The 26,443-nt window shown below is 49.8% G+C and overlaps 1 protein-coding gene across 6 annotated transcripts in view; it reads right to left on the bottom strand.

Moving 5' to 3' along the window:
• The window catches only part of RAB11FIP3 (RAB11 family interacting protein 3), a 92,562-nt gene that overhangs the window by 14,015 nt on the left and 52,104 nt on the right, over positions 1–26,443 (bottom strand). For 5 of the 6 annotated variants that reach the window (XR_005213527.1, XR_005213526.1, XM_037814116.1 and 2 more), the window contains exons 2-7: positions 22,930–23,023; positions 18,231–18,319; positions 11,118–11,329; positions 9,139–9,294; positions 7,275–7,409; positions 2,655–2,690 (exon numbers count right to left, since the gene is read on the bottom strand). Coding sequence is in view for 4 of the 6 variants with exons in the window: in XM_037814116.1 (XP_037670044.1) it covers positions 2,655–2,690; positions 7,275–7,409; positions 9,139–9,294; positions 11,118–11,329; positions 18,231–18,319; positions 22,930–23,023 (722 nt within the window). In the remaining 2 variants the exon portion in view is untranslated. The remainder of the gene's footprint in view (positions 1–2,654; positions 2,691–7,274; positions 7,410–9,138; positions 9,295–11,117; positions 11,330–18,230; positions 18,320–22,929; positions 23,024–26,443) is intronic. The other variant, XM_037814115.1, reaches the window with a different exon arrangement.

The raw sequence follows: 26,443 nt of genomic DNA, 5'->3' as shown, positions 1-26,443 counted from the left end.
CACCCCCTCCCCTCCCCCGAAACATCCTAAGGAAACACTGCTGGTCAGATCACCCCAGACCTCGGTCAGGTACCCTGAACGTACACTGAATGGGCATGTGAGCACGTTTCTGGGGACCCGGTCTACAGGGGTTATCTGATTTTCAAAAGGGTGCTAACCAAAAGGGTAAAGAGCCCATGCCTGTACTTGTTGTCTTCCAATCATGTCCTTAAATGCCCCGTGACTCTGCCCCCAGCCTGAGCTCCTGGTCAGACTGCCGGGGGCAGGAAGCCACTACCCCAGCCCCGTGGACCAACCGCGAGGAGAGGGGCGGCAGTGCAGGCTTCTCACCCACCCGGGAGGGCCATGACCACAGAGCCTGGGCCCCCCTTGCAGGGGCTCTAGGTACAAAAGGAAACCAAGTGGGGTGACTCCACACCCCACAGGCTCACCCACAATGCCAAAGGTCAAATGTGAAAAAAACGTGAAAACTAAAACTGCACGAGTCATTGTGAATCTCTGTAGAACTCTGGTGGCAGAATTAAGGGTCAGATGGCAGCAGATTAAAAGCAGCCCTGCATGGGAGAGACTGTAGAACGGGTCTCTGCTTTGTGATGTCCACCCACAATACCTGCAGAACGGGTGTTCCACACAACAGGCCACCTGTGGAGGAATGGACACCAGAGGCTGTCGGGAGCACAGCCCAGGGTGCTGGTGCTCACCTCCCTGCAGTTTCACCAACTGTGGCCTGACGGATGGGAGAGAGAAAAGTAGCACTAAAACTGTCAGAAAGCATGGCTTGGAGTTGACTGATGCTTGAGCATAGTGCTTTTCTAAGGGCGGGAACGAGCAAGCCGGTGCATGGATGACATTCGAGGCTGCATCCTCAGCAGCCCCCCTTAACGTGACAGAACAGGAGAAAAGGATCCCTCCTCAAGCACAGGCGCAAAGAGAGGTCCAGGACCTGATGTGGGGGCGGACAGCGCCCCGTGAGGAGCATCTGAGCCCCATGCCCTCGAGCGGGATCCAGGGACCTGGGCCGGTGCGGACCGACTGAAACACACAGGTGCACAGGGGCAATGGAACTGCAGGGAACAAACTAGAGGGTGGGCCCAGCAGCCAGGCTCCCCACTCGAGGCTCCCCGCTCTCGGCACACCTGGCCAGACATCTGAGGAAAATTTCGAACAAGGACGGGGCCCAAAGCAGCCCACACAAAACAAGGGGCACACAGGCAAGAGCGACTGGTGGGGAGGGCTGCCAACATCTCCACGGGGGGCTGGGAAGCAGGACGGAGAGCACGAGGCAGAGTAGCAGAGGGGCGGGCGGCAGAGCCCGTGGTGACCCACCCTGGGCCCCCAGCGGCTGACCACAAGGCAGGGTTCCAGAAAGAGTAGAACGGAAGGGAGGACACCAGCAAGGGGACAGCCAGGAAAGTTTCCCAGAACTAAGGGACATGAGTTCCCAGGGTGAAAAGGGACATATTTCATTTTGCCTGGAATAATGAATGGAAAAAAAGGAAAGAAAGGACTCAAAAGACTCATTATAAAAGATTTCTGAACTCCAGGGGTAAGCAAACATCCTAAAAGCTTCCAGGGGAAAGTCATTCACAAAGGGACAAACTCAGTAGCACCAAGCCTCTTAGGAGCAGCTGGAGAAGACAATGAGCACTGGCGTCAGAAATTCTAATGAGAGAGCATCTCCAGTCTAGAATTCTACACCAAGCCAATGTGCAAGAGCAAAACTACTGCATTTCAGATAAGCAAGGTCTCAAAATACATCTCCCATGTATCTCTTTTCTCAAGAAACTACCAGAAGACATGTTGCACAAAAAATGGAGACAGAAACAAGGAAGAAGACAGGGTTCAGGGTGCTGGAGCCAGCCCTGAAGCAAACACACGGAATCCACGATACCCAGCGAGGAGACTCCAGGGCCCGAGCCAAGCGAGTCCCTGCCGAGGGTGCTCAGACGACAGCGGAGAGGAGTGCCATGGCTCTGTAGGGAACTGGGCAACGAAGACGATGGTGCTAATGAGCCCATGACAGCAATTATTCATTCCAGGAGAAGCAATAATTTGCCTTAGAAAGCAAAGGCAATAACGGTAGACATAGCTTCCTGTGAACAACACTGGCCTCTTATAACACGTAAACCCTGCACAACCAAAAACCATCATTTATCTGTACTGGCTGGGAGAGGAGAAACGTGTGTTGTCATCTATCACAGTAGGAAGCCAACAGACAATATGTAAGACTGAAAAATAAACAAATGACCACACAGCCTGTTATTTAGAAACTCGGAGGTGGGCACACGTCCCTTGCCCTTCTGAGAGATCACCCCTGGGGTGCCGAAAGGAGAACCGCTGCGGGCGGGAAGGAGGCAGAGCAGAGCTGGGCTTGACATGGGCGGCTTGGCAGGTGCGTCAGGGCTAGGCTGGAACAGACCCTGGGAGCAGCGGAAGCTTCCAACATAAACTGCTCGTCACAAATCCAGGTGAGGTCCACAACCCTCGGAAAGACTTTTTACAACCAAGCCCCTTAAATTATTTTCAATCAAGACCATGAAAAATAATGTTTAAAATTGTCTTAAAATATTTTTAAAAAACATCTTCTTAAGAACCATAATTAACCATACGTGTTAGATGAATATTTTTCAATAAATAATGAAGCATTTGCCTACCTTGCCACCTTCCTGCTGGAAAGCCGCTTTGTCGGACTGTGCAGAAATAAAAACAAACCGGAAAATCATGTCAGAGAACAGACAGTGAAGAGCGAGGAAACAGGAAGTCAAGGCTGACGCGGACAGGGCGTGTCCTTGACCTGGGCGCGGGCACGCGGGGCCTCCCCCCGGGTGAGCGCCACGTGGTAAAGGCCCCCAGGGCAAGACATCTCAGGACGCGGTGCAATCACAGGGTCGCCACAGCAGGCCACAGTCGAGGGCTGTGCCCCAAATGCCCGTGAGGGCGGCCACCCCCAGACACTCGGCCATGCGAAGGCCGCTCACAGGAAGAGGGACTCGGGCCTGTTTCCAGCTGGATCGCTGCGTCATCGGTTTTAACTCAGGCACTGATGCGTCACATTCCAAGGACTCACCTGGACAGTGATCTGAAAAACCTTTTCTGTTGCCACTTCAGGGCAGTAAATACAGTCAGTTACACGTCACCTTCTAACGTAACCATTGGAAGTAGCCAACAGGGCCTTACTTACCTTATCTTCACTTCTGGAGTCCACAATTTTATTTCCCAATTTAACTTCCAAACTATTAACCTCAACCAGGAGAAGGACACCTTGTCTCCCTGAGTGAGGGTCACGGTCCTTGAATGCACGGCAGCCACACGGGCCACCTCCCTCTTCAGCTGATTCATCTCAAACACATCTATGATTGTCCTTTATGAATAGAGCAGACTGAGAAAACCTTCTTAACCAACAGGGTAAAGAGAAACGAAACCAAATAATCTCAGTGGCTGAGAGGTCTCAAATGAAGTCAAAAGGTCACTCTGGAGGTTATTCTCATGCATAATATAGATTGCCCTTTTCAGTTTCGAGTGTATCAGAATAGCTAGAAGGAAATACCTGAAACTGGTGAACTGGGATCCAGTAGCCTGATTCTTGATGACTCTGTAACTATGTAGCTTACATGGTGTGACTGTGTGATTGTGAAAACCCTGAGACTGACACTCCCTGGATCCAGTGTATGGACAGATGAGTAGAAAAATAACCACATAAATAAATAGATAGATAGATAGATAGATAGATAGATAGATAGATAGATAGATAAATAAATAAATAAATAATGGGGGTAAGGGGTATCAGATGTTTTCAATGTTCTTTTTAATTTCCATCTTGATTATTTATTTTTTGGAGAATTAAAATGTTCTAAAACTGATTGTGGTGATGAATGCACAAGTATATGTGAGCCATTGACTGTACTCTTTGGATGGATTATATGGTTTGTGAATGTATCTCAATAAAATTGCTTTAAAAAAAAAGACTGGATTGACAACAGAAGGGTACATGGGAAAAATCTATACATTGCATACTAGGAACTATAGTTAATAGGAATACCATGCTCCACAGAAGTTTCACTCACTAAAATTTATTTGTCAGAAACTTAAATCCTTCAGAGAGCCTCTATGCCAGCTAAGTTCTGAAACCCAGAGACAACAGCCTATTCAAGAACAGCAACTAGATGTGTCCCTTTTTCCCATAAAATGGACACCCCTTTTCAACATGAACAGGTTAGGGTGGTCACTGCCTAGACATTCCTGAAGATCGGGAAAGTGATTAAACTAGAGGAAGGGATAGCAACAGACAAGATGGAATTTAACAAAGGATTATGAATACTGAATCCTTACATAATTTTCTTTTCCTTAGTTGCCAGGGCATTAGAATAGTTAGAAGAAAAAAACTGAAGTGGTGGAGCTATAACCCATAGAGTCCTTTGAAATGTGTTCTATAGCTACTTGTTAAATTGTCATTTGAAAGCCATAACTTTTTGTATATATGTTAGACTTCACAATAAGGAAATGTCCAAAACTATGGTACTATAACTCTTAACAATGTTGGAAATTTCCTATATATCTACTAGTTAAATCATGTTTTGGGAGATAGCACCTTTTTGTATATATGTTATATTTCATAATAAGGAAAAAACAAACTGTGGAATTGTAACCTATAATATTCTTTGAAATTTGCCCTCTACTTGTTAAATTGCACTTGGGAAGTTACCACTTTTATGTATATATATTATAGTCTACAGTAAAAAATATGATTTAAAAAAAAAAAAGAAAAGAACGGAGCAGGAAAATCTATTTGGGAAAACGCATGCTGTGCCGGTGCCGACTCACATCCCCCCGCGGCAGCTCGCCCTCCGGGCCCTTCTGCGCTTTCCCTGCAAGGCCGAGCTGTCGGGGGCGCCTGGAGGGACACCGCTAGGGCGGCCTTTGCTCCGGTTCCAGAGGCACGTGGGCTGCCCCAGCCGCCTCTCCAGTGCCCGGCTCCATCCGCGGGGGGTTTTCCGGCAAGTTCCAGGGGGCGCACAGCGGCTGCCCTGCACCCAGGAGGCTGGCCCTCAGCCCTGGGGGGGGCTCCATCTGGGGTGCTCTCGCCAGCAGCCGTGGCTGCCAGTGCAGCTGCTGCTCCCGGTTCTTCAGGGTCCGCTTCTTGGCAGCGCCACCTCACCCCCTGTGCCAGTCTCGCTATGGCGGGTGACGGGAGATGCTGCGTGATAAACCTGGGAGCCACCCTTCTCTGCCCGGGCCCTGCCTGATACCGTGCATTTTAATACAAATCTCATTTCATGCTAGAATCACCAAGGCTCCCCTAAACTAAAAGCTCCAGGGCAGGTTTATCATCTGAAACTGTATCTCCAAGGAAAACAGACTTCTCAATTTCTACAAAAAAAAACGTTTTCACCGAGGCTCCCAGATACCTGGAAAACACCATAGCTGCAGGCGTGTTCTGGGTAGAGTTGTTATATCTGACGTCAAAGCTTCCAGGATATGGTTTGGACTAAATTACCTTTTATTACCCATAAACTATAACCAAATAAGTTTATCTTGAGGCAATTCCACGGCAGTCAATAGGCAAGATTCAGATCTCTGTGACCATCTTGGGGGGATCTTCTGACTGGCAGCCATGTATCCTAATGATGTTGACCTTAACAACGTGTCACCCCCTTGATAGTCTCGAGGAGGGGGCGGCAGGGCCTGCACAAGAGGACCCCTGACGGGCTGTTCTCAGCCCCCCGAAGCCCGGTAGAGGTGAGCACGGCTGTCTTGGGGCAGGTACTCGAGGTGTGGGTCACAGTCTTCTGAGAGGGAGATGGAACCCGTGTCACACGCTGACACTCACAGAGACCCCGACCTCACACCTGCCCAACTGCGGCCATCAAGTCCACACGGGGCCCAGCTAGGCAGACATGGGCGAGAACCGGTTTCCTCCAAGAGGCCAGAGGATCTTGGGGACCGGCAGACGCACGAGGCCCCATCAAGGTGAGCTTGTGTTTCCCTCCATCCCGCCGGCCCGAGGGGTGTGCGGGGACCTCCACCAGCCAGGAGGGAGGAGGGCCCCACCCCATCCTCTCCCCTGAACTGGGGCATTTGCTTGAGGCCTTGGTTTTGCAATGTTGCATGGAACATGCACCTAGCTGCTAAAAAAAGAATTAAAAGAGCTCACTGGGAAAATATCAAACGCACTGGAACCAGGGCTGGAGGAAGATGCAGGCACAGGTGTCTGCAGTGCGGAGCCGCCATGAAGAGTGAGCTGCTCTTGGCTGAAGTCCCTAAAGTGGGGCAGGGTCCTCAAGACCAGTGAGCAGGTCTCTAAAGACTCCACCACATACTGAACTTTCCTGCCGCCTTCTGTGACCCCCGCATTCCACTGCCCCTTCTCCCACAGAGCACCGGCACGCATTGGCATGTTTCAAGGAGCCGTGCCTTTCCACCCTGCACAAGGGAGGCTTTGTGGTTGCCTCTTCTCTGCAGCTGCTGGAGGGTGTGTTCCAGACCCTCCCCAAAGCAGCCAGCCCAGGGACTGGAGCACAACAGAAGCTGAATCAGCAACATGCTCAATGGAGACATCACTAGTTGCAAACAACCCAAAATGTTTTCTCTGTCTGAAGATTGTGGGGCTGTGAGGAGCCAGTGAAAGGAAGTGTCTCCTTAGGGAGCTCGGCACGGGATGCAGGAGAGGAAAGGCTGTGTGGACCTGGAAGCAGGAGAGTGAGAAGAGACAGAGAAGGAAGAGAGGGCAGGGCCACAGGGCATGCTGGGGCCCCAGCTGCTGTCTTAGAAACAAGGTGGCGGGGCGGGATTTCTTCTGGTCACCGAGTCGAAGGCAGCCTTACAAAATAAAGTCAGGGAAGGGGCCCTCCTCGAGTACAGACAAACCCTGATGTCAACTAACATCTCTAACCCTCTTCATGAATCCATTTTAAAAGACCAAATCGTATTTTAAGTTTCTCAGTGCTGTCTCACAGGACTCACAATCAAAGAAATCTTTTAGTAAAATGAAGCAAGCGTCTTCTTTCTAAGACCCGACGTCTGTAAGCAGGACAGCACGGCCCACCGAAGACCACCTCCGCCCCTTGTGACGAGACCGCAGCATGCACCCCAGAGCCAGGAGCACTGACACAGCAACATGCAGGGAGGGGCCGGGGCCGGGGGCTCCCGCTGCCCACCCAGCTCTCCCCGGCCAGCTCACAGCAGGGCCAGCTGGCCAGAGCAGCACGGCGGGTGCTGAGGACAGCGAGAGCCCCCTCACCCCGCGGGCGAAGAGCAGGCAGCACGAGGCCGGTTACCTATTCATTTCAAGATCGTTCAGGCGAGCAGAGAGGTCCTCGAGGCGGGTGATTTGTTTGTGGCACTGGCTACAGTAAAACTCAAGGGCCTCCTCAGTGAGGAAGCTGTGCAGCCTGGTGGCAAGCTGGTCGGAGCTGGAGAGAGGAGAGGGTCGGTGAGGAGAGAGCGAAGTCCAGTCAGGTCACCGGCGACTCCCACCAGGGGGATGAGGCCTCAGCGGGATGCAGACGGGCCAAGCAAGAGCAGGCTGTGGGGCAGCTGCGGAAGGTTCCAGCTCTCACCTTTAAACTGCTGAGCCCCCCACCTCTCCATGAAGCCCCGGGAGCCGGGCTGCACCTCAGTGAGCACAGCAGCCCCTGCGGGCACCTGCCCTCCTGTTCAGGTGCACAGGGAGACCTGATGAGGCCCGACAGGTTCACGGTAAATCAAGTTTAAAAACCTCCTTAGCCAGATGACAGATTACTAGACACACTGATTTCTACTTTGCCAAAAACACAAATATGAAGCTCAAGGAGACCTCCAAGTGGATTTTTCACTTGCTATTTTAGTAATGGCACTAAGAAAGCCACTACATCAAAGAACATGGTCAATCACCACTAATTTCGCCTCCTTAAAGACCTCTGTTAAAAGCTCAGAATTTTTTAGCTCAGATTCCTGGTTTCTGGTGGTGCTGTCTGCCACTCCCTGCTTCCAGGGGTACCGAGCAGATGGTCAAGCATCTGCACCGGGCGAGAAGGCACTGTCCCTGGGGCATTAGGACCCAAAAGCTTTGGGAAACCAATTTGGAAGTTTCATTTAAAGAAAGGTTAAAAGTGAAACACAATGGTAGCCCAGGGATCGTACTTTGAACAGAAACAGTGAAAGTACTAGACAAAAAATGGGGACAAACTAATGAGACGAGGTTTTTAGAAATACTTTAAGTCCTTCAGCCTTTATATCAAAACTACCCTCCAGCACGAGTGGTTGCAGAGGGAACCTGCCAACCGTCGGCACACAGGAGGCAGCGAGGCCAGAGATACCTGAAGGGGCCCTGCTCCTGCCGAGGCTGGGGGCAGCTCTGGAGAGGGCGTAGGGGGCCCTGGAGGAGAACCCCCAGAAAGGAAGAATCTCATGGCCACCGGTTTAAAGAGATCTAATTTCTGCTGTTGTCAAAGCTGGAGAATTTCACGAAATGGGAGCAAAGGGCAGAGGTGGCTGTAGTGGACATGCCAAGCCAGCAGGTAAGGGCTCACCTGAGGAGGCAGCGATCGTCAGCAGGCACACCCTCTGCTGAGCTGAGCATGGAGGAGACACTGCCAGGCCTGGAGACACCGTATTTTAAAACTCCTTGTTTTGAACAAAAATAAAATGGACTCTGCCTTCTCCTATGAACTTCCTCACAGCCCTGAGAGGGAGCTGACTTGGGAATGACCGGCCCTCCATGAGAGAACGTCTTTGTCTCGTCTCACCCTTTCGAGGCTACAGTTCAATTTACTCAACGTCAGAACTTCTCAGACAGTTTTGGAATGTCAGATAACTACAACAAAATCAATCCAAAAAACTGAGGGTGTTGCTAAAGCCTCCGTCCAGGCGGTGGGTGAGGACCCTGTGACGCCCAGTTTCCAAGTGCCAGCTCGGGGCCCCGTGGCTCAGCCAAGGCCTCATGGGCCCAGAGTGATCTGGGAACGCGCCGGGTGGCAGGCACTGCAGCCAGCCTTCATCAAGCATGAGTTGAAACATTCTGGATGTGATTTACTTAATTCTGTTACATCAAATAAAGCAAGTTTTCTCTTACCACTTTATGAACTCAAAAGGGACACTCCCTACAACTGAAATCGAGAAGACGAAGGGAAGGAAGTGGGCACGGTGCCGGGACTGTGTTACCTGGGGGAAAGAAAGGCAGAGACTCCACAGCCGTCCCCACCATTGCAGAGGGGCGGGGTCTCCGGGGACAGCTCCCCCTCACTGCCCTCTCCATAGTCCTCAAAATGCTCCTCACCACCGATCACCGTGACGACGGGCTGGCCCTGCGAGAGAGACCTGTGGGGGGAGACAGACAGGACGTGGGCCCCACCGCACAGCCTGAGCAAGGCCATGGGCCAGGCTCTCTGGCAGAAATCTGTGGGAGCACATTAGGACAAGGGCGAGAGGCAGGCAGGATGGATTTTAACACGTTTGACTTAACCCGATATATCCAGAATATTATAATTTTAAAACTTGAGATTGTTTACACTTTTGTTCCTAGTGAGCCTGTAAGATCTGGTGTGCATCTTACACTTCCAATGAGCCACACTTCAAGTGCCTCTGAAGCACAGGTATCTCTGGAGGACAGGGGTCTCTGAGGGGACAGGGGTCTCCAAAGGACAGGGGTCTCCTATCTGGCAGAGAACTGATGACAGCTACACACATCGTGTCCGACCACACAGCTAGACTTGTGGAAATCAGAGCTCTCCTACGCACATCCCCAACCGAGAACCCAAGAGCAATAGAAAAGGGGTAAAATTCAATTACTATCCAGCATCTTTGTCAGGGATAAGCTTTTCAAAATATTTGGTCCCCCAAACACTTAACTACTTTTAAAACAAGTGGGAAAAAAATTCCTTTAAATGGGACATTAACCCAATGACAAATATCTTAAGGGGAAGAGTCACGGGTTATGCAACACAGGAAGCACCTCCTCCACTCACCCCCGCCACAGTGCAGGGGCCTTCACTTCAGCCTCCACGTCGACAAGCACCAGAAGAGCCCGAAGGTGTGTCTCCCGGGGCCCTCCTCCTTCCCTGACCCTCCTCCTCCTTCCCAACTTTCTTCCCTGGGTCTCCCCATCACCCGTATTCTCCCCAAATCTACACGATCCCACAGACACGGGTGGCTCAGGGAGCCCGTGGAGCACAGTGGGAAGAATCAGAACAGAAGGAAAGGCACTGCACCCCGTTTGTCATCTGGGAAATGCAAGTAGAACCTACTGCGACAGCACACATGCCCCCCAGGAAGCCAACAGGGAAAAGAAATGGGGTTGGGCGCTGAGGGGGACGTGGGGCACCATACACAGCCAGGGATGCTCCCAGGTCACCCCCGCTGAGAACTGTCCGGCAGGAACTACTACTAGCTCAAACACACGCTACCCCACTCTGAGGCCCACGGCAGGCCCCCAGAGGACAGGACATGCTTATGGCAGCTTCATTCACAAAACCCAAATCTGCAAACTACTGAAAGGCCCATCACAGTGGAACGAATTAAAAAGTTGTCACATATTCATCCAAAGGCTAATTCTAATAATAAAATGATTCACAACTATGCACAAGAATATAGGGGACTCTCACAACCCCTTAAGTGAAAGCTGCTGGGATATGCGCACTTACCTGAAGGCATGATATACTTCAATTAAAAAGTAAAAAACAAAAACATTGTGAGGGTCAAACCAAAAGTGAAATGAAAAAAGTAAAACAAAACACTTTCAGGCCTGCTGAGAGTGACGGCTTTCTGCATCCGAGGGCAAAGTCTAAATGCCCCCCTGGCCTGATCCCCCCAACCACAGAGAGCTCCCTGCTGGTGCTAAAGACAGGCCTAAGGACACTCCTGGGGCTGGGGGATGCTGTGGGGACTGACGGACCCTGGAGAGGACACTGCGCCCTGGTCCATGGGAGAGAGGGGTCAGGTTCTCACCCACGGGTGCTGTCTACAGCCAGCTGAGCTGTGCGTTTTTAAAACCAGCTCCGGCAGCAGCAGCAGGATGTCGCTGCAACGGGGCTCTCAGGGCCAGTGGGCAGGGGAGGGGAGCCGGCATGAACCTGGCCCAGGAAGTCCCTGGCCACAGCAGGCCATGCGCTGGGTGCCCCTGCCGCACAGCCACGACCACTGACCTGCCCGTGAGCAGCAGCAGCGCGCCGGGCTCGGGCTCCTCGGCAGCATCCAGGCACTCGGAGGGCACGGCCGAGCCCCCTGCGCTGTCGGCATCGCCCTCGTGCTGCAGCTCAGCGTGCACCAGGGTGCTCGTGTCCTCGTCTGTGAAGGTCTCGCACTCGCTATAGGTGCTCTCGGAGCCCATGTATGCGCTGTCGCTCACCTCGGCGGCCTAGGAGAAAGGCCCGGAGTCAGTCTCCACGCCTCGCCTGGGCCAGCGTCACCGGGACCTGGCCGGGGGGCAGCTCTAGGCCGGGAGGAGGCCCTGCCGTTGGTATAAGCAGAGATGTCTCACAACACAGGATCAAGGTGTTTTCAAAAATGAAAAACTGATACCTGCCCAACAAAAGAAAACAAGATTAGAATAATTTTTAAATTATTTATATTTATATATATATTTATATTTGTATAGATCTATATTTAAAATATAAATATATTTAAACAGATGCAAACACCACATCACACAATGAGTCCCAGCAGAGCCAAGCTCGTTCTGTGGCCTCCAGCCCGTCATTTCTTTGAGTTCAGTAAGGTGAGCAGATGCACTTTTATATTACGCTGCATTTCTTTTTTTTTTGAGAAGTCGTAGGTTTACAAAAATCATGCAGAAAGTACAGAGTTTATACCCCCCCACGCAGTTTTCCCTGTTATTAGCACCCTGCATAGTGTGTTATGATTGATGAAAGACCATCCTAACTGCACTACTAACGACAGTCCATCATTTACATTAGGGTTCACTGTTGTGTTGTATGCGTTAATTTTTATTCTAGTAACATATACATAGAAGCTAAAATTTAAATATGAACTTCAGTGTAAAAGTGCTAGTTACACTCACAATGCTGTGCTGCCGATGCCACCGTCACCAGGACTCGGGCATCACCCCACACAGGAGCTCTGCACCAATGAAGGGTTAGCGGCCTGTTCCCTACTGCATCCCAGCCCCCGGTAACCTGAATTCTGGTTTCCAACTCTGCATTTGCTCATTCTAATTATTTCATATCAGTGGGATCATACAAGGTTTGACCTTTTGCACCTGGCTTACTTCCCTCAGCACAAGGTCTTCAAGGCTCACCCACGCTGCCATGTGCAGCAGCGCTTCACGTCTGTTTATGGCCGAGGAGCATCCATTGTGTGCAGAGACCACATGTTGTTTATCCGTGTATCTGTGGATGGACACATGGGCTGCTTGCCGCTTTTGGAGACCGTGAACAGTGCCGCTAGGAACACTGGCGTGTGAGTATCTGGTCAAGTCCCCACCTTCGATTCTTTGTGGTATGTGTCTGGAAGAGGGACTGCCAGGGCACACGGCAACTCTATACTTGTCCTCCTGAGGAAGACTGATGTTCGCACCAGCAGTGTGCGAGGGTTCCTACTCCTTCACACCCTCTCCTGCACTTTTTTTTTTCCATTTTTTAATAGTGGCCATTCTCGTGGGGGTGAAATGGCATTTCACCATGGTTTTATTTCCCTAATGGTTAATGATGCTGAGCATTTTTTCATGTGCTTTTTGGTCATTTGTATATCTTTGGAGAAAAGTCTGTTCAAGACTTCTGCCCATTTTTTAACTGGATTGTCTTTTTGTAAGTCGTAGGATTTCTATATAATCTGGATATTAAACCCTTATCAGATACATGGTTTCCAAATATTTTCTCCCATTCTGTACACCGTCCGATATGATGAAATCCTTCGATGCAAAAGTTTTAAATTTTGATAAAGTCCCATTTACCTATTTTTTGTTCTGTTGCTTATGCTTTGAGTGTAAAACCTAAGAAACTGTTGCCTAACACAAGGGCCTGAAGATGCTTCCCTACATTTTATTCTAGGAGTTGTACAGTTCTGGTTATTAATATTTACGTCTTTGATCCATTTTGAGTTGATTTTTGTATATGGTGTGAGACAGGGATCCTCATTCTTCTGCATGCGGAGATCCAGTCTTCCCAGCACCGTCTGTTGAAGAGACTGTTCCTTCTGTAACAAGTGGACCTGGCAGCCTTGTCAGACATTAACTGACCACAGATGTGATAGTTGATTATGAGCTCTCAGTTTGATTCCACTGGTCTACATGTCTGTCCTTGTGCCAGTACCATCCTGTTTTGATTACTGTGGCTTTGTAATAAGTTCTAAAATTTGGAAATGTGAGTCCTCCAAATTTGTTCTTCTTCTTCACATTTGATTTGGCTTTTCCAGGGTCCCTTACTGTTCCACATGAATTTGATGATTGGCTTTTCCAATTCTACAACGAGTTCTCACTGGTCAGCACAGCCATGTGCATTTCTAAATTAAAAAGTCACCATCCATACGTTACATACCTTCAAGCTATTGTTTTGAAATTCAACCTGGTCTAACTTCAAAATACTTACTACATATGCTAGTTTGAATTTATTATGCCCCCCTCCCCCCCATAAAAGCCGTGTTCTTTATTTCAGTTTTCTGGGGGCAGACTTACTAGTCTTTCGATTAGGGTGGAAATTTTTGAGTGAGTGTTTCCATGGAGATGTGACTCAACTGTGGGTGAAACCTTTGATTAAATTATTTCCATGAAGGTGTGGACCCCGCCAATTCAGGGTGAGTCTTGAGTAGTTCACTGGAGTACTTAAGAGAAGCTAAGAGCCAACACAGATGCAGATGCTTGGAGATGCAGACAGAAAGACATTTGGAGATGCTAAGCTAAGAGATGAAGCCCAGAGTTTGCCCCGGAGAAGCTAAGAGAGGATCCCCAGACACTTAAATGCCCTAGGAGAACAAGTAGAGATGCACAGGAGCTGAGAGAGAGAAGCTAAGAGAGACAGAAGCCCAGAGACATTTTGGAGAAAGCCTTTTTGAAACCAGAACCAAGGAACAAAGGATCAGCAGACACCAGCCACGTGCCTTCCCAGCTGAGAGAGGTGTTCCGGATGCCACTGGCCTTCCTTCAGTGAAGGTGTCCTCTTGTTGATGCCTTAGTTTGGACACTTTTATGGCCTTGGAACTTGGGTTATTTGTAACCTAATAAATCCCCTATATAAAAGCCAGTCCCGTTCTGGTATTTAGTATAATGGCACCTTTAGCAAACTGGAACACTACATTATAAATCATACAGATTTCTTCATGTACTGATTGTTGAAGCATCTATTTTCTCAATAATATCTACTGTTTTTACTTGTATACACCCAGCACCTTGCACAGGACCTGGCATAAAGAACACAATAAATATCTGTGGGTTGTATAAATGAATGTAAAACTGAACAATCAGTAAACAGCCCATTTTCAATTTATAATCTTAACTTTAATTAAAATGCAATTGCAGGTTAGGAAAAGTAGCCAACATTTGATGATCAAAAGATTCTGAGGTTAACAATTTGCAAACAAAGAAGGTTTCAGAAAAGTTACAGTTTTAGCTGGAAAGAGAGCCCTTTGTACTCCAGCTCCGGTACCCTAACGTGTGGACAGGGTGTGCTGGGACGTGCTGTCATAACAAAGCCGCCAGCCCTCAGCCAAGCAAGGGTCAACCAGAGGCCCACACCATCCAGCGGGAAGCAGTGCACAAGCCTCGTGTGGCCACTGAGAAACCCAGGGCCCAGTGCTCGGTCCACCAGCCGTGACCCTGGGTACGCAACTTAACTACTCCAAGCCTATCCCACGCATCTGTAAAATGGGGTTAGCAATATTCCTCTCCTAAGGTACGAATTTATCAAGTTACAGGAGACAACACAGGCAGGAGCTCTTCAAAGCAAGCGGCACCCACAAAACGGTTAGCTGACAGACTATGGGGCAAATGTGTCAAACAGAAGTGGAAAATCCCTGCTGTCTGCTGATGAGGCCAGAGAATAAAACAGAACGACATAGAACATGCTCCATTCCAATGGAATGTTCAATTATGCTACGTACATTTTCAAGTAAAAATCTGATCTTCCTCAGAATCTAAGGCAAATAAGCAATTCATCAAAAGCACTCCATTTAATGTCTGAAACCAGGAAGTCGCTTTAAGAGGCCATCAGCTCTAGTTTGTTTCACTGTCACTGAGCTATTCTCTTTTCCTCAAGCAAGACCTCCGAGGCAAGGCCCAGACCCGTCACCACCACCTCAGCATGCCTGGCCGGGCGGGAGCCAGCACAAGGCTGGCTCAGCCCCAACTGCACAGGAAAGGCTGGAGTGGCCAGGAAAGCAGGTGGGGTCTGCATGTCAGAGCCCAGGCAGTGGGGAAGGCACAGTGGACAGCTGGGCACGAGATCCAAAGCAGAGCTGAGGAAACGATCTGAGGGAACACTGCTGCAGCCACCCACCGAAGTGTCACCCAGCAGACCAACATGTTGGTACCCCAAAAGATGCCAGGAAGACCTACCTCAGACCTCCAAAGCGTGCTGCCCCTGGTCTGTGATGGTGGCCACGTGGACCCCTCCCTGGGGCAGCTGCTCAGGCCCCAGGCACCCCATTCCTCCCCAACAGGAGGAAGAGTCAGGGTGTGGATGTTCTCCCAAAGACTTTCAGAGAACGATTTCTTATAAGTACCAGCACTTGTCTCCTAAGGTCAGCTTTTTAAAAAACAACCATCCATTGCTTCTTGGCAGATGTGTGATGTCCTCCTGGCTTATCTGGCCCATGACCCCGATACGCAGCTCGGGCACTGACAAAAACAAAACAACTCTTTCTTTCCACCAAGCACAGCTCACACAACACCAAGCTGAGTGTTTCTCCCAGCAAAGAAGGAGAGGAGGCAGCCGGCACTCAGGCCTGGTTACTTCTCTACGCCAAGAATTCACATCAAAATTTGCAACCTTCTTGTGCTAAAGGCTTGGGGTGCCTGCATCTTAAACCCTCCTTAGATCTTACACAAAACAGTTCATGACCAAAATAATTCTCCAGAGGCACAGAAACAAGGAGGGAAACGTTATGCAAATCCCAACTCCCCCAGATCAGAGGCTGGCCGTGGCCTTGCCACACACCCCATTCTCAACAGCTTCCTTATCTCTGAGCCTGATGAAGGGGGCAACACCCCCCGGCCCACCTCCCTCCTCCCCGCACCACCGGGGAGTTAATAAAGTATACGTGATGCATACACAGAAGAATGCTGTTTCCTACTTTTCAAAAGGTTTTGTTATGCATTTACCCCTTACTTTGCCGAAACCATAAGCAAGCAGAGGTCCCAGAGGCCCATCCAGCAGCCCAGGCGCCCACATTCACAGGCGCCCTGGGGCCGTGGGTGGCTGGGGCCTGCTCTACTGGCCACACAGCCCGAGGGAGGGGGCCAGAGGGCAGTCGGCTCGGAGGGGTCCCGGGGCTGGGCTGGGGCACCGGGCCGGCTGGGGCTCCTGGGCCTTCAAACACCGGCCGTGGGTTTGCTTCTGTTGGTAACAGCCACGCTGTAGAAATGTCAGCAAGCCAGGTGGTTTCCCAGGGAAACAAGGAAAGCATCTGCCTTTGAAGAGAGGCAAAAAATAATCTTAGAGCATTGTACATTTGCTCAGAGTGTAGTGGCTAAAATACCTCTCACAGATATGCCTCTACCAATTCGTATTTGCCACCCAGAGAGGACCTAGCTCTGCCTAGAGGCCCACAAATCTATGCTACAACTTCTAAAACCTTGACAAATTACAGATCTTAAGACGAACGCACACCAAGGGCAGCTCAGAAAATTATACTACACGTCAAAGTCACATTCAGTGGTTAGAAGTCACCTAAGCCGCCGTGTCAGAGCCGGCAGTAACTCAAGGTGGCAACCTGCCCAGTGGCCCCCGACTGTCCGTGCCACTGTGCTTTTCTCCTCTGCGGGAAATGGAGACCACAGGGAACGCAGCTTCCTGCCACGGCCTGGCTCTTCTTACCCTCAGACGCTGGGACGGCCGCCCGACTCCAAGGGAGGTTTGCTGCTGAGACGCCTTCCCGTCGTGCTGGCAGCGCCAAGGGGCAGCTGTCCAGGCTTTGTCACGGCTTCTCTGAACTGGCAAAGACCTGGCCTTCCTATCTGCTGGGCTTTCTGCAAAACCTGTGCTTCTGTGTTTTCACCCGAAGGCACATGGCCACCTTGGACAAAGTCTAACTGCTTCTAGACACACTCCACCAGACTTCTGCTGTCCTGGCCAGGGCCGGAGAAGCAAAGGTCAGTATCTTTGCTGGGTTTCAACAAACTAACTCTGGGTCTAAAAACAGAGTGGCTTTTGATTTTTACTTGCTAACCATTCTGATAACAATTTGCAGTGGGAGGAGGAGCAAGGAAAGGAGAAAACAGAGTGGAAACAATTCTTTTGTGACAGCACTCTATGTTTCTGTTTGCGCCAGGTTCTTCCTGTGCTTTCCAATCTCTTCCAGAAGTCCTGATAAGCGTGTGCTTCCCCCAGGGCCTTCCAGCTTCCTGGATGGGGCGCTCGTCCTTGTTCCCGTCCCCCCAGGTTGGGGGCAGCTCTTACCTCCTCTCCTTCCCAGTGGGACCCCTCAGTGAATCTTCGCTACATCACTAGCTTTCTCCTGGGAATTCTGTCACAAGCTACAGCCAAAAGGACACCTTGGGAAAATGTCAGGCCCTCCTAAAGCCCATCGAGCATCCCCAGCAGGAAGACAGTCCCTGAAGAGCTGGGCACATCATCTTGGACCGATACGTTTTTTGAACTCTATAGTGTCCCCATCAAAAATGGGTTCTGAACTAGAATCATTTGCAGAAAATCAATAAAAGGCTTACTTATCTCAGAGTGTCGAACGTGACGTCTGAGGTAACCCACATAGTCTCCATTCAGATTCCTAGGTGATGTTTTAAGACTACGTGAGGTATGACCTTTTTAAAAAATTAACAATCTTTCACCAAGTTTCACCATGCCTAGTTCCACTCCCTTAAAAAATGACATCTGAAAACCGTAAAAAGAAATGTTCTTTCATTGTGGAAAAAATAACATCTAAAAATTCAAGAAACACTCTACTGGGTGTGGAATCACATCCCCAGAGAAGGCAGGTTCAGTCCCAGCCCCTGGTCCGGGGGGGGTGGGGCCGTGGGGCCATCCGTAAGTTGTTCTTAGCTAAAAATAAAAATAAAGAGTATTTCTACTGCATGGAAGGAAGAGGTAACACATCAAGCCCCTTCTTAGCCCTTTGGTAAAGAGACTTGCCTCATAGGTGACAAAGTCGTCGAGTTCCTCGGGGCCGGCCAGAGGCTCCTCGTCACAGGCCGGCGCCTCTCCTCCCAGCGGCTCGGAATCTGCGGGGAAGGAGAGTCAGCCGTCAGCAGTGAGCCCGGCACCGCCCCGGGAAGGGTCGGGGGCGGTCGGGCGGTGGGAGGTGAGACAGACGCTGGCCCAGACGCCCCGAGGAACCCAGGCCCGGCTGGCTGGGAAGGAGGAGCTGCGCAACCCCAGCAGCACAAGAAGGTGGTGCACATGAGGGGTAATTTCATTTTTATTTCTTAAGAACTGGGCAGTGTCGCAGAAGAAAAATAGCAAGATATCAAACCCTGTAGAACTGCTTTGGGCTTTTAAGAAGTGTCAGGTGTCAATGGGGCTGATTTGAAAAGAAGGGCGTTTGGGGAGAGGTGGGGCACCAGGCACCTCGCCCCGGGGGGTCACAGGCAGTGATTTTCCTCCTCTGGGTCACCTTGCCTTCGATGACAAGTGTCTGATCTTGTAGTAAGGAAAGTTTTGCCCCCACACTCCTTCGGTCCAGCTCAGGCACCAAGTACAGCCCGGAGAGCCGGCGACACAGGGCTCTGATGCTTCCAGATACCGTTCCACCATCAACCCAATTACTTATTTAAAATATATTGGCTACTCGTACGAACATCAGCAACTTATGTGCAAAGTGGAGCCGAGGCTCCTGAGGGCACAGTGCAGCGGCACGGCCCCCCCACCCCAGGAAAGTGCTTCGCCTTCTCCAGCTGACCAGCTATCCTGGGCCAGAGGAGGCCCAGAGAACATCTGAGCCCCCACGGAGAAAACACATGCCTCTGCTGTCACGGACCCCCATTGGGGTCAGAAAGGCCAGCGGCCGGAATCACCCCAGCAGCCCCAGTGGCTGGGAAGGCAAGGAAACGTGTGCTGAGTGGCCCCTCACCATCCATGGTGGCAGGACATGCCAAGTCCGCCTGCTTGTGAAGATTCCTCTTCATTTAAACGGAATAATAAGTCTTCCCTGACAACTGTAAGAGATCAAACATCCGTGTGTTGGGTTGGGACAGGAGGCTCTCAGCCCATCGGACACGGCTTGGTGGCTGTAAGACCCTTGGGCCACACACCCCTGTGCAGCTTTGGCTTTAAGAACCGGGGTGGTTTTGCTGCTGCTCTGCTTTGTCTTGTTCCCTCGGGAGCCCAGATAAACGAGCGGCAGGGATTGGGCGTGGCAGGAGTGCTGCCGGGGGCCAAGGGGCCTGCCAGGGGCAGTGCTGGCCGCTAACCGGCCCTCGCCCTCACCAAGAGGGCGCCTGGAACCACACGCGGATGAGTTAGGGCTTGTATTCAAGAGAACTGCAACACAACTCTGTATGGGTTTTCTGCCTTTTTTTTCTTTTCCGTCCTGCAGGTACTGGGAACAGAAATTATGGTGGCTTTTGGTTTCTGGGGCAGACGGGTGGAGGACTAATCACCTCCATGCAGCTGAGATACTCTGTAAAAGGCTAGACAGTCCCTGGCCTACTTTCCCACCACTGGATGTTAACAGTTTCACTTGCACTTCTAAAAAATGAAACACAGAATTCAAGTTCTCAAAACACAGCCCGTCTTGGGCCTGGGTGATCGCACAGGCTCCCGGTGGCGGGCCTTGAGGAAGAGGGGACACAACCAGCATCTCTGCATTCTTCATGGGAACTAAGCATAACTCAAACCAACTTTCTCTGTAAGAACTAGATGCTTTTCAATTAAGTGGAAATCTTTTATGCACATTTACCTTATTCTTTCAGACTGGGGGGTGGCCTATTTGTGACGACGCCCTCTCTAGCTTCGCTGACTCCTGAAGCAAAGCCTGTGGCTCTCACGGTGACATCTCCTTGCACTTCCGCTCAAACTAGGCCACTGCTCCAACAAGTGCGGAGCGTGTCTGGCAGACATGGTGGCCTCCTGCAGCGGCCCCGGCCTTGGGCTGAAAGGTAGTTCAGGGTTCCCACTCTCCTTTCTTTCAAAATGCTGCAAGATCCCAATTTCAAACCCGTCTCCTTCTTGCTTTCATTCCGATGCTGTTTCACTTTCTCTCGTGGTGAGATGCTGATGATGGTGGATTGCAAGCACAAGCGCAGAGCCCACAGCCCCCCATGCTGCCAGCATCGATGCGCAGCTGGGGGCGCCCTTGGCCCGACCTCCTGCCCCTGGTGCCAAGGCTGACCCACCAGAGCTGCCTCCCTGTGGGGGAGGCTGAAGCCCAGGACCCCTGTGGCTTCACAAGCACGCAACCAGCTTTCCTGGCCACAGGCTCTCATGCCCTGCCCTTCTCTCTCCCAAGGCAGGCCAGCGGCTGGCGAGCTGTGTTACGGCAGAACGTGGCCCCTTGTGGAGGAGCCCTGACCCCGAGCTGGGGGCCGGGGCCGTGCAGCACCCCTGGAGCTGAGCTGGCTCCATGCCCCACAGCCACATCCATGGGGGGATTTCAGAGGCCCCGAGTCCCACAAACACCAAGGAGAGAGCAAGCGGCCAACACGAGGCTGCAGAGGATCTGAACAACAGCCAGTGAGTCTGCAGCTAACGCACATGTGAACCCACAAACCTGAGAGTTAGGAAGTAAACATCCTTTCAAGCACACACACAGCACTGGTAAAAGCTGACCGTGAAAGGGACCATAGAACAAACTTAACGAATATGAGAAACTCCCTGCATAAAGATTACATTCTCCAACCAACATTGGGTTTGAAATTAATAACAAGATTTAAAAATTACGTTTAGAAATTAAGAAAATTTTTATATAATTGATGGGTCAAAAAACAAATCATAATGGAAAACAGAAATATTTAAAACTAAGAGGAAAAAAGCGCCTATAGCTAGAATATCCCAGAGGTTAACTAGAGAAGCTGCCGGTGGACACAGCAGGGCTCCAGGGGGCTTGGGCACAGCCCTGCAAGGACCCAGGGGAGGCACCCCCCGGAGACCTGGGCTCTCCCAAGGCCCTGCACGCACATCTCCATCCCGGAAGCCACCCAGGGTGAGGATGTAAATACCTTCCCTAGCTGCATATCCTCAAAACATCACCTAAGGATCACAACTCATCAGTTAGACCAAAGAGACCCAGCCATACTCGCCCGGACCTGCGGACACTCAGCTCTGAAACAGAGGCCACCTGGTCCCGCCTGGGTCCCGCCCTTCCTCGCACCCCCGCAGCCGCACTCACCGCTCCCACCCTTGCCCTCCTGGCCTCCACTTCTGCTCCTGGCCCCTCTGCAGAGACAGCTCTTCTCCAGGGCCAGCCATGCAGCCCAAGCGCTGCCCTCACGGTGCTGACACAGGCGCCTCGCGCCTCCCCCTCCCCAGGACGTGCCCCTGACAGGCAAAGGCCAGGCCACCTGCTCCCCACAGGCACCCCACGGCTGGGACACCTGTGCACGGGTTGAGGGGGCAGAAGAGCGAATGGAGACGGCCAGAGGCTGGCACCGGGAACTCCACAGAGCAACCGAGGGCTCAACGTTTTAGAAAACCCCGTCCCAACCTGACGTGACGGGTGGTGACTGGGGGACAGGACAGAACCAGAGAAGTGGCTGATAGCTCCACCAAAAACCACCAAGGACGACCTCGGGCTTAGCCTGACCGCTCCCCGACAGCAACCTCGGCCCTGCAGGTCGCCCCAAACCTGCTGCACCCCGAGGCCAGAGGAGGAGGAAGGAGAGCAAGAGCCAGGGAGCTGATGCCTCCCACCCACCTTTGCTCCACAGCACCCCCCGGAGGAAACGGGAGGGTCGCGTGCGATCACACTGGGGGGGGGGGGTGGGAAGCAGAGCCACGCTCAGGTGCCACCACACTCAGGTTCTGCCATGAGGAAGGAAACCGAACATCCATGAAGAGACTCACACCCAAGTGTTCTCAGAAGCTTTACCCCTAAAGCCCACAGCTGGGAGGAGCTCGGGCACACCCGGGCAGGGAACAGGTGAAGACCATGTGGCCATCCACAGTGGGCACCGCGCCCCGGAAAGGAGCCTGGGAGGAACGCATCCCGCAGACACCTCCTGAGGAAAAGAGGCGGCACCAGTTGGCGCAAGGAGGGTCCTATTTCTGTGAAGCCAAGAGAGGCTGACCCAACCTGTGGCAACAGAACCCAGCCCAGGGACTGCCTGTGGGGGGGGGTCCCCGAGAGGGGCACGGGGAGCTGCTCTGGATGGAAAGCTGCATCACCAAGGGCATAATCGGCACACCTGAGGTTCACACGCTTCACTGGCAGTAAATCTGTACTAAAAAAAAAAAAAGAACACCAAACAAATCCTGCACTCTAGTTAGCGACATGCATGCCAGAGTACTCAGGGTAAAGTGCACTGAAGTACTCTGATATGAAATGTACCCCCACCAAAAAAAACACAAAACAGGTGGATCTGGTGGAGAGATAGGAGAATGCTGGCTGTAGAACACAGATGGTGTCCACATACAGTGTTCGCTGTGAAAATCTTCCAATACTTTTCATGATAAAACCTTTGTGAAAATGGCAGCAGCTTCCTAACATTACGGACAGTAGCTGAGTCGTTGATTCTGGGTGGCAAGGTGAGTGAGAGCAGAGGAGAAGAGAAGCGCTGCTCGGCAAAAGGAGCTTGGAGGCGTGAGGGTCCTTAAGACAGGGTGGCCTAGGGAGGGGCAGGTAAGTGGCAGAACAGAGGACGGACAGACGGCAAGACAAGCACGGTGGAGCACTGACCTCCATTTCTGATGGCTGTGATCCCTCTGAAGAAGTCTTCAAAACTGATCACACCGAGCCCGCTGGGATCCAAGTATTTAGTTAAGTCCTTCACCTGCAATTGCCAAATGAGAACATGTTATCCAGAAGCCTTTATGCAACTGGAGTGGGGAGCACTGTGCACTTGACCTTCACGCTACACTCAAGAGGAGTGGCTCCTCGCGAGGGGCAGTGCTGAAAACGAGCCCTCACGCCTCTGGGCCGGGAGGCAAAGCCAGCAGCCAATGGTCACCACAACCCGCCGCAGCCAGAGGATGGGGGACCCGGAAGAACAGCCAACAGATCCTAGGGTCACGAGTCACAGAAACAAGGCCCCAGCCCCACACCGCCAACAGCAACGCTTCTTAGGTGGGAAGATGAGAATGTTTCGAGTTTTAGGTATTATTCTAGCAAGCACCCAGGAGTATCTAGGCACAGCACAAATCCACTCCAACTGTCTAGACAGGCTTTCCCAGCCATGCGGAACCCTTGTGAGAAATTACATAGGCAAACGGACCCTTGGCATCAGAAATCATAAAAAGTAAGATAATTCACACAGGGATGTTACAAAGAATGGACTTCTTGTTTAGCATAAATTGAATTTTGAGCTTAAAAGACACTATTAATAAAATCAAAAGTCAAGACAAAGACTGGGAAAAAATATTTGAGAGTCATATATCTGATAAAGAACTTGTATCCAGAATAAATAAAGAATTCTTGCAACTCAACAAAACAAAAGCGCAATTTAAAAAAAAAAGTGGGCAAAAGACTCAAACAGACATCTCATCAAAAAAGACACAGAAATGGCTAGGAAGCACATGAAAAGATGCTCAACATCATTAGTCCTTAGGGAAATGAAAATTAAAACCACAATGAGATACCACTCCCTAGATCGGCTCTAATCAAAACAACTGATGATAACAAATGTTGGCAAGGACATGGAGAAACCAGAACCCTCGTATATAGCTGGAAAAAACATACACTGATCTAACCACTTAGGAAAAGCATTTGGCAGTTTCTTAAAAAGGCAGACATAAGCTTACCATCCAACAGGGCAACTCCACCAAGAGGAACGAGCACGTGCGTCCACGCAGAGATGGGCCCGCGAACGCTGAGAAGCTCTGTTCCCAAAGCCCAGTGTCCACTGGCCGAGGAACAGACAGACACAATGTGGTCCGTCCAACAATGAAATGCTGTTCAGCCACGAAAAGGAATGAGGCACTGATACATACCGCAACACGATGAACTTCAAACGCATTATGCTAGGTGAAAGAAGCCAGACACAAAAGACTACAAGCACAGGATTTCATTTTTATTACACTTCAAGAAAAGGCAAATCTGTAGAGATTAAAAGCAGATCAGGGGTTTTCTGGGGCTGCAGGGTAGAAGTGGAGATTGACTGCAAAAAGCACAAGGGATCTTTCTGGGGTGATGGAAACATAAAACTGAACTGTGAAGATAACCACATAACTCTGTAAATTAACTAAAAATGACTGCATTATACACTTACAATGGGTGAATTAAATGGTGTATAAATTTTATCTCAACAAAGTTCTTAAAAAGTAAATGAAGAGAATAAAAAGGACATAGAAGAAAGTGAAAAATATTGAAATACTGAAGAGAGGAAAAGGAAGTCCAATACATGGATAATAAAAGTCCCCGAGAAGAAAATCAAAGCATACAGAATATTAAAACTATATTTAAGAGAATGTCCCTTAAAAATTTTGAAAACTACACATTGAAACAATACACAATGTACCTAAGAATACCAACTTCCAAACCCGAAGACAAACCCCAAAATTTATTCTGGCAAATTACTGGACTTTAAAGAAAAGGAAAAAAAAATCCTTTGAGCAGCAGGGAAAAAAGCAGCTGACAAAAAGAGAAAGAAAAATATATTCCGGATCAACTTCTGAGCAGCCACACGGAGGGCAAACGGAATAGCCCCGAGGGTGCAAGGCATGACCCACACCACAGCCAGCAAAGCAAAACGACGGCCCTGAGGCCACATACATGTAGCAAATGGACTTAATTACCTATTAAAAGAAAAAAAATAAATTTAACTAGCAAAAACCAACATTATTCTGGTATCTCTATATATTTCTATGGGGGTAGAGAAAAGTGAGTTTAGTATTCTATCACTTATAATCATATAGACTGGAATAAAAATCTAAGTAAACTCTAGTAAGAGTCTCGTATCTAGAATATAAAGAATGCTTACAACTCAACCACAAAAAGACAAACAACCCAATTTAAAAATGGGCAAAAGACGTGAATAAGCATTTCACCAAAGCTCTACAGGGGCCAACAAGCACATGCGGAGGGGCCAACACCATTAGGCCCTGGGGAAGTGCAGATGAAATCACAGCGAGGGACCACTTCACACCCCCTACGATGGCCATAAGAACTTAAAAATCCAGGAAACAATAAGCGTTAGAGAGGATCTGAAGAAACTGGAACCCTCATCCCTGCTGGTAGGAAAGTAAAATGGTGCAGCCACTATGGAATTTAGAGGTTCCACATAGACTGACCATTTGATACAGCAAATCCACTTCTAGCTTTACACCCAAAATAACTGAAAACAGGTGTTCAAACAAAAACTTGTACAAGAATGTTCACAGTTGCACTACACACGCAACCAAAAGGTAGAAACAACCCAAGTATCGATGAATGGAGAAATAAAATGTGGTAAATCCACACAATGGGACATTATTCAGCCATCAAAAGGAATGGAGTACTATACATGCACCTATGTGGACGAATCTCAAAAACGTTCTGCTAACTGAAAGAAGCCAGAACAAAAGGCCACTATTGTATGATTCTACCTACATGTGGTGAAAAGCAAATTTACGGTTGCTGGAGCTGGGGGGAAGGAAGAAGGGGGAGTGACTGCTTAATGGGTATGGCATTCTGTTCTGGGGATGAAAATGCTCTGAAAATAATTACTGATGATGATTGTACAACACTGAATGTACTTAATGCCACTGAAACATGCACTGTAAAAGGGTCAAAATGGTAAATTCAAGGTTGTGTATTTTACCCCCTCCACAAATATACATATATACACCTTAAATACACAAACACACTCATCTGCTTGTATAAAAGAAAAACAAATGAAAGGCTAAACCATAAAACAAACCAACAAAAATGGGTTACTATGGGAGGAAAGAATAGGGTAGAGGGACAAGAGTGAAGCTAAGCTTCTTTGAATATACCTTGTTGCATGATTTGACTTTGGGTAACACTTCTCTTAATTATAAACAAAGTAAAAATTTAAAATATGCCCTAAAAATAAGATGGAAATGAAACAAATGAACCTAAATGCACATCTGGTTGGTGGTATCACCACTCAAATAGGAACTATTCCAGATGAGTGAACCAAATGGGATATATCCTAAAGACAAAAGGAAGTGGGAGGAAAGCAATGCACCTTACACTCATTTCAGTAATCATATTTTGGGAGGTAATACCATTACCGTTACCCTGAGACTACCGT

Source organism: Choloepus didactylus, chromosome 21 (assembly GCF_015220235.1).
Source record: "Choloepus didactylus isolate mChoDid1 chromosome 21, mChoDid1.pri, whole genome shotgun sequence".
NCBI classification, from domain to species: Eukaryota; Metazoa; Chordata; class Mammalia; order Pilosa; family Megalonychidae; genus Choloepus; species Choloepus didactylus.
Note: the sequence above shows the minus strand (reverse complement) of the source record. Positions and strands in the feature narration are given on the sequence as shown.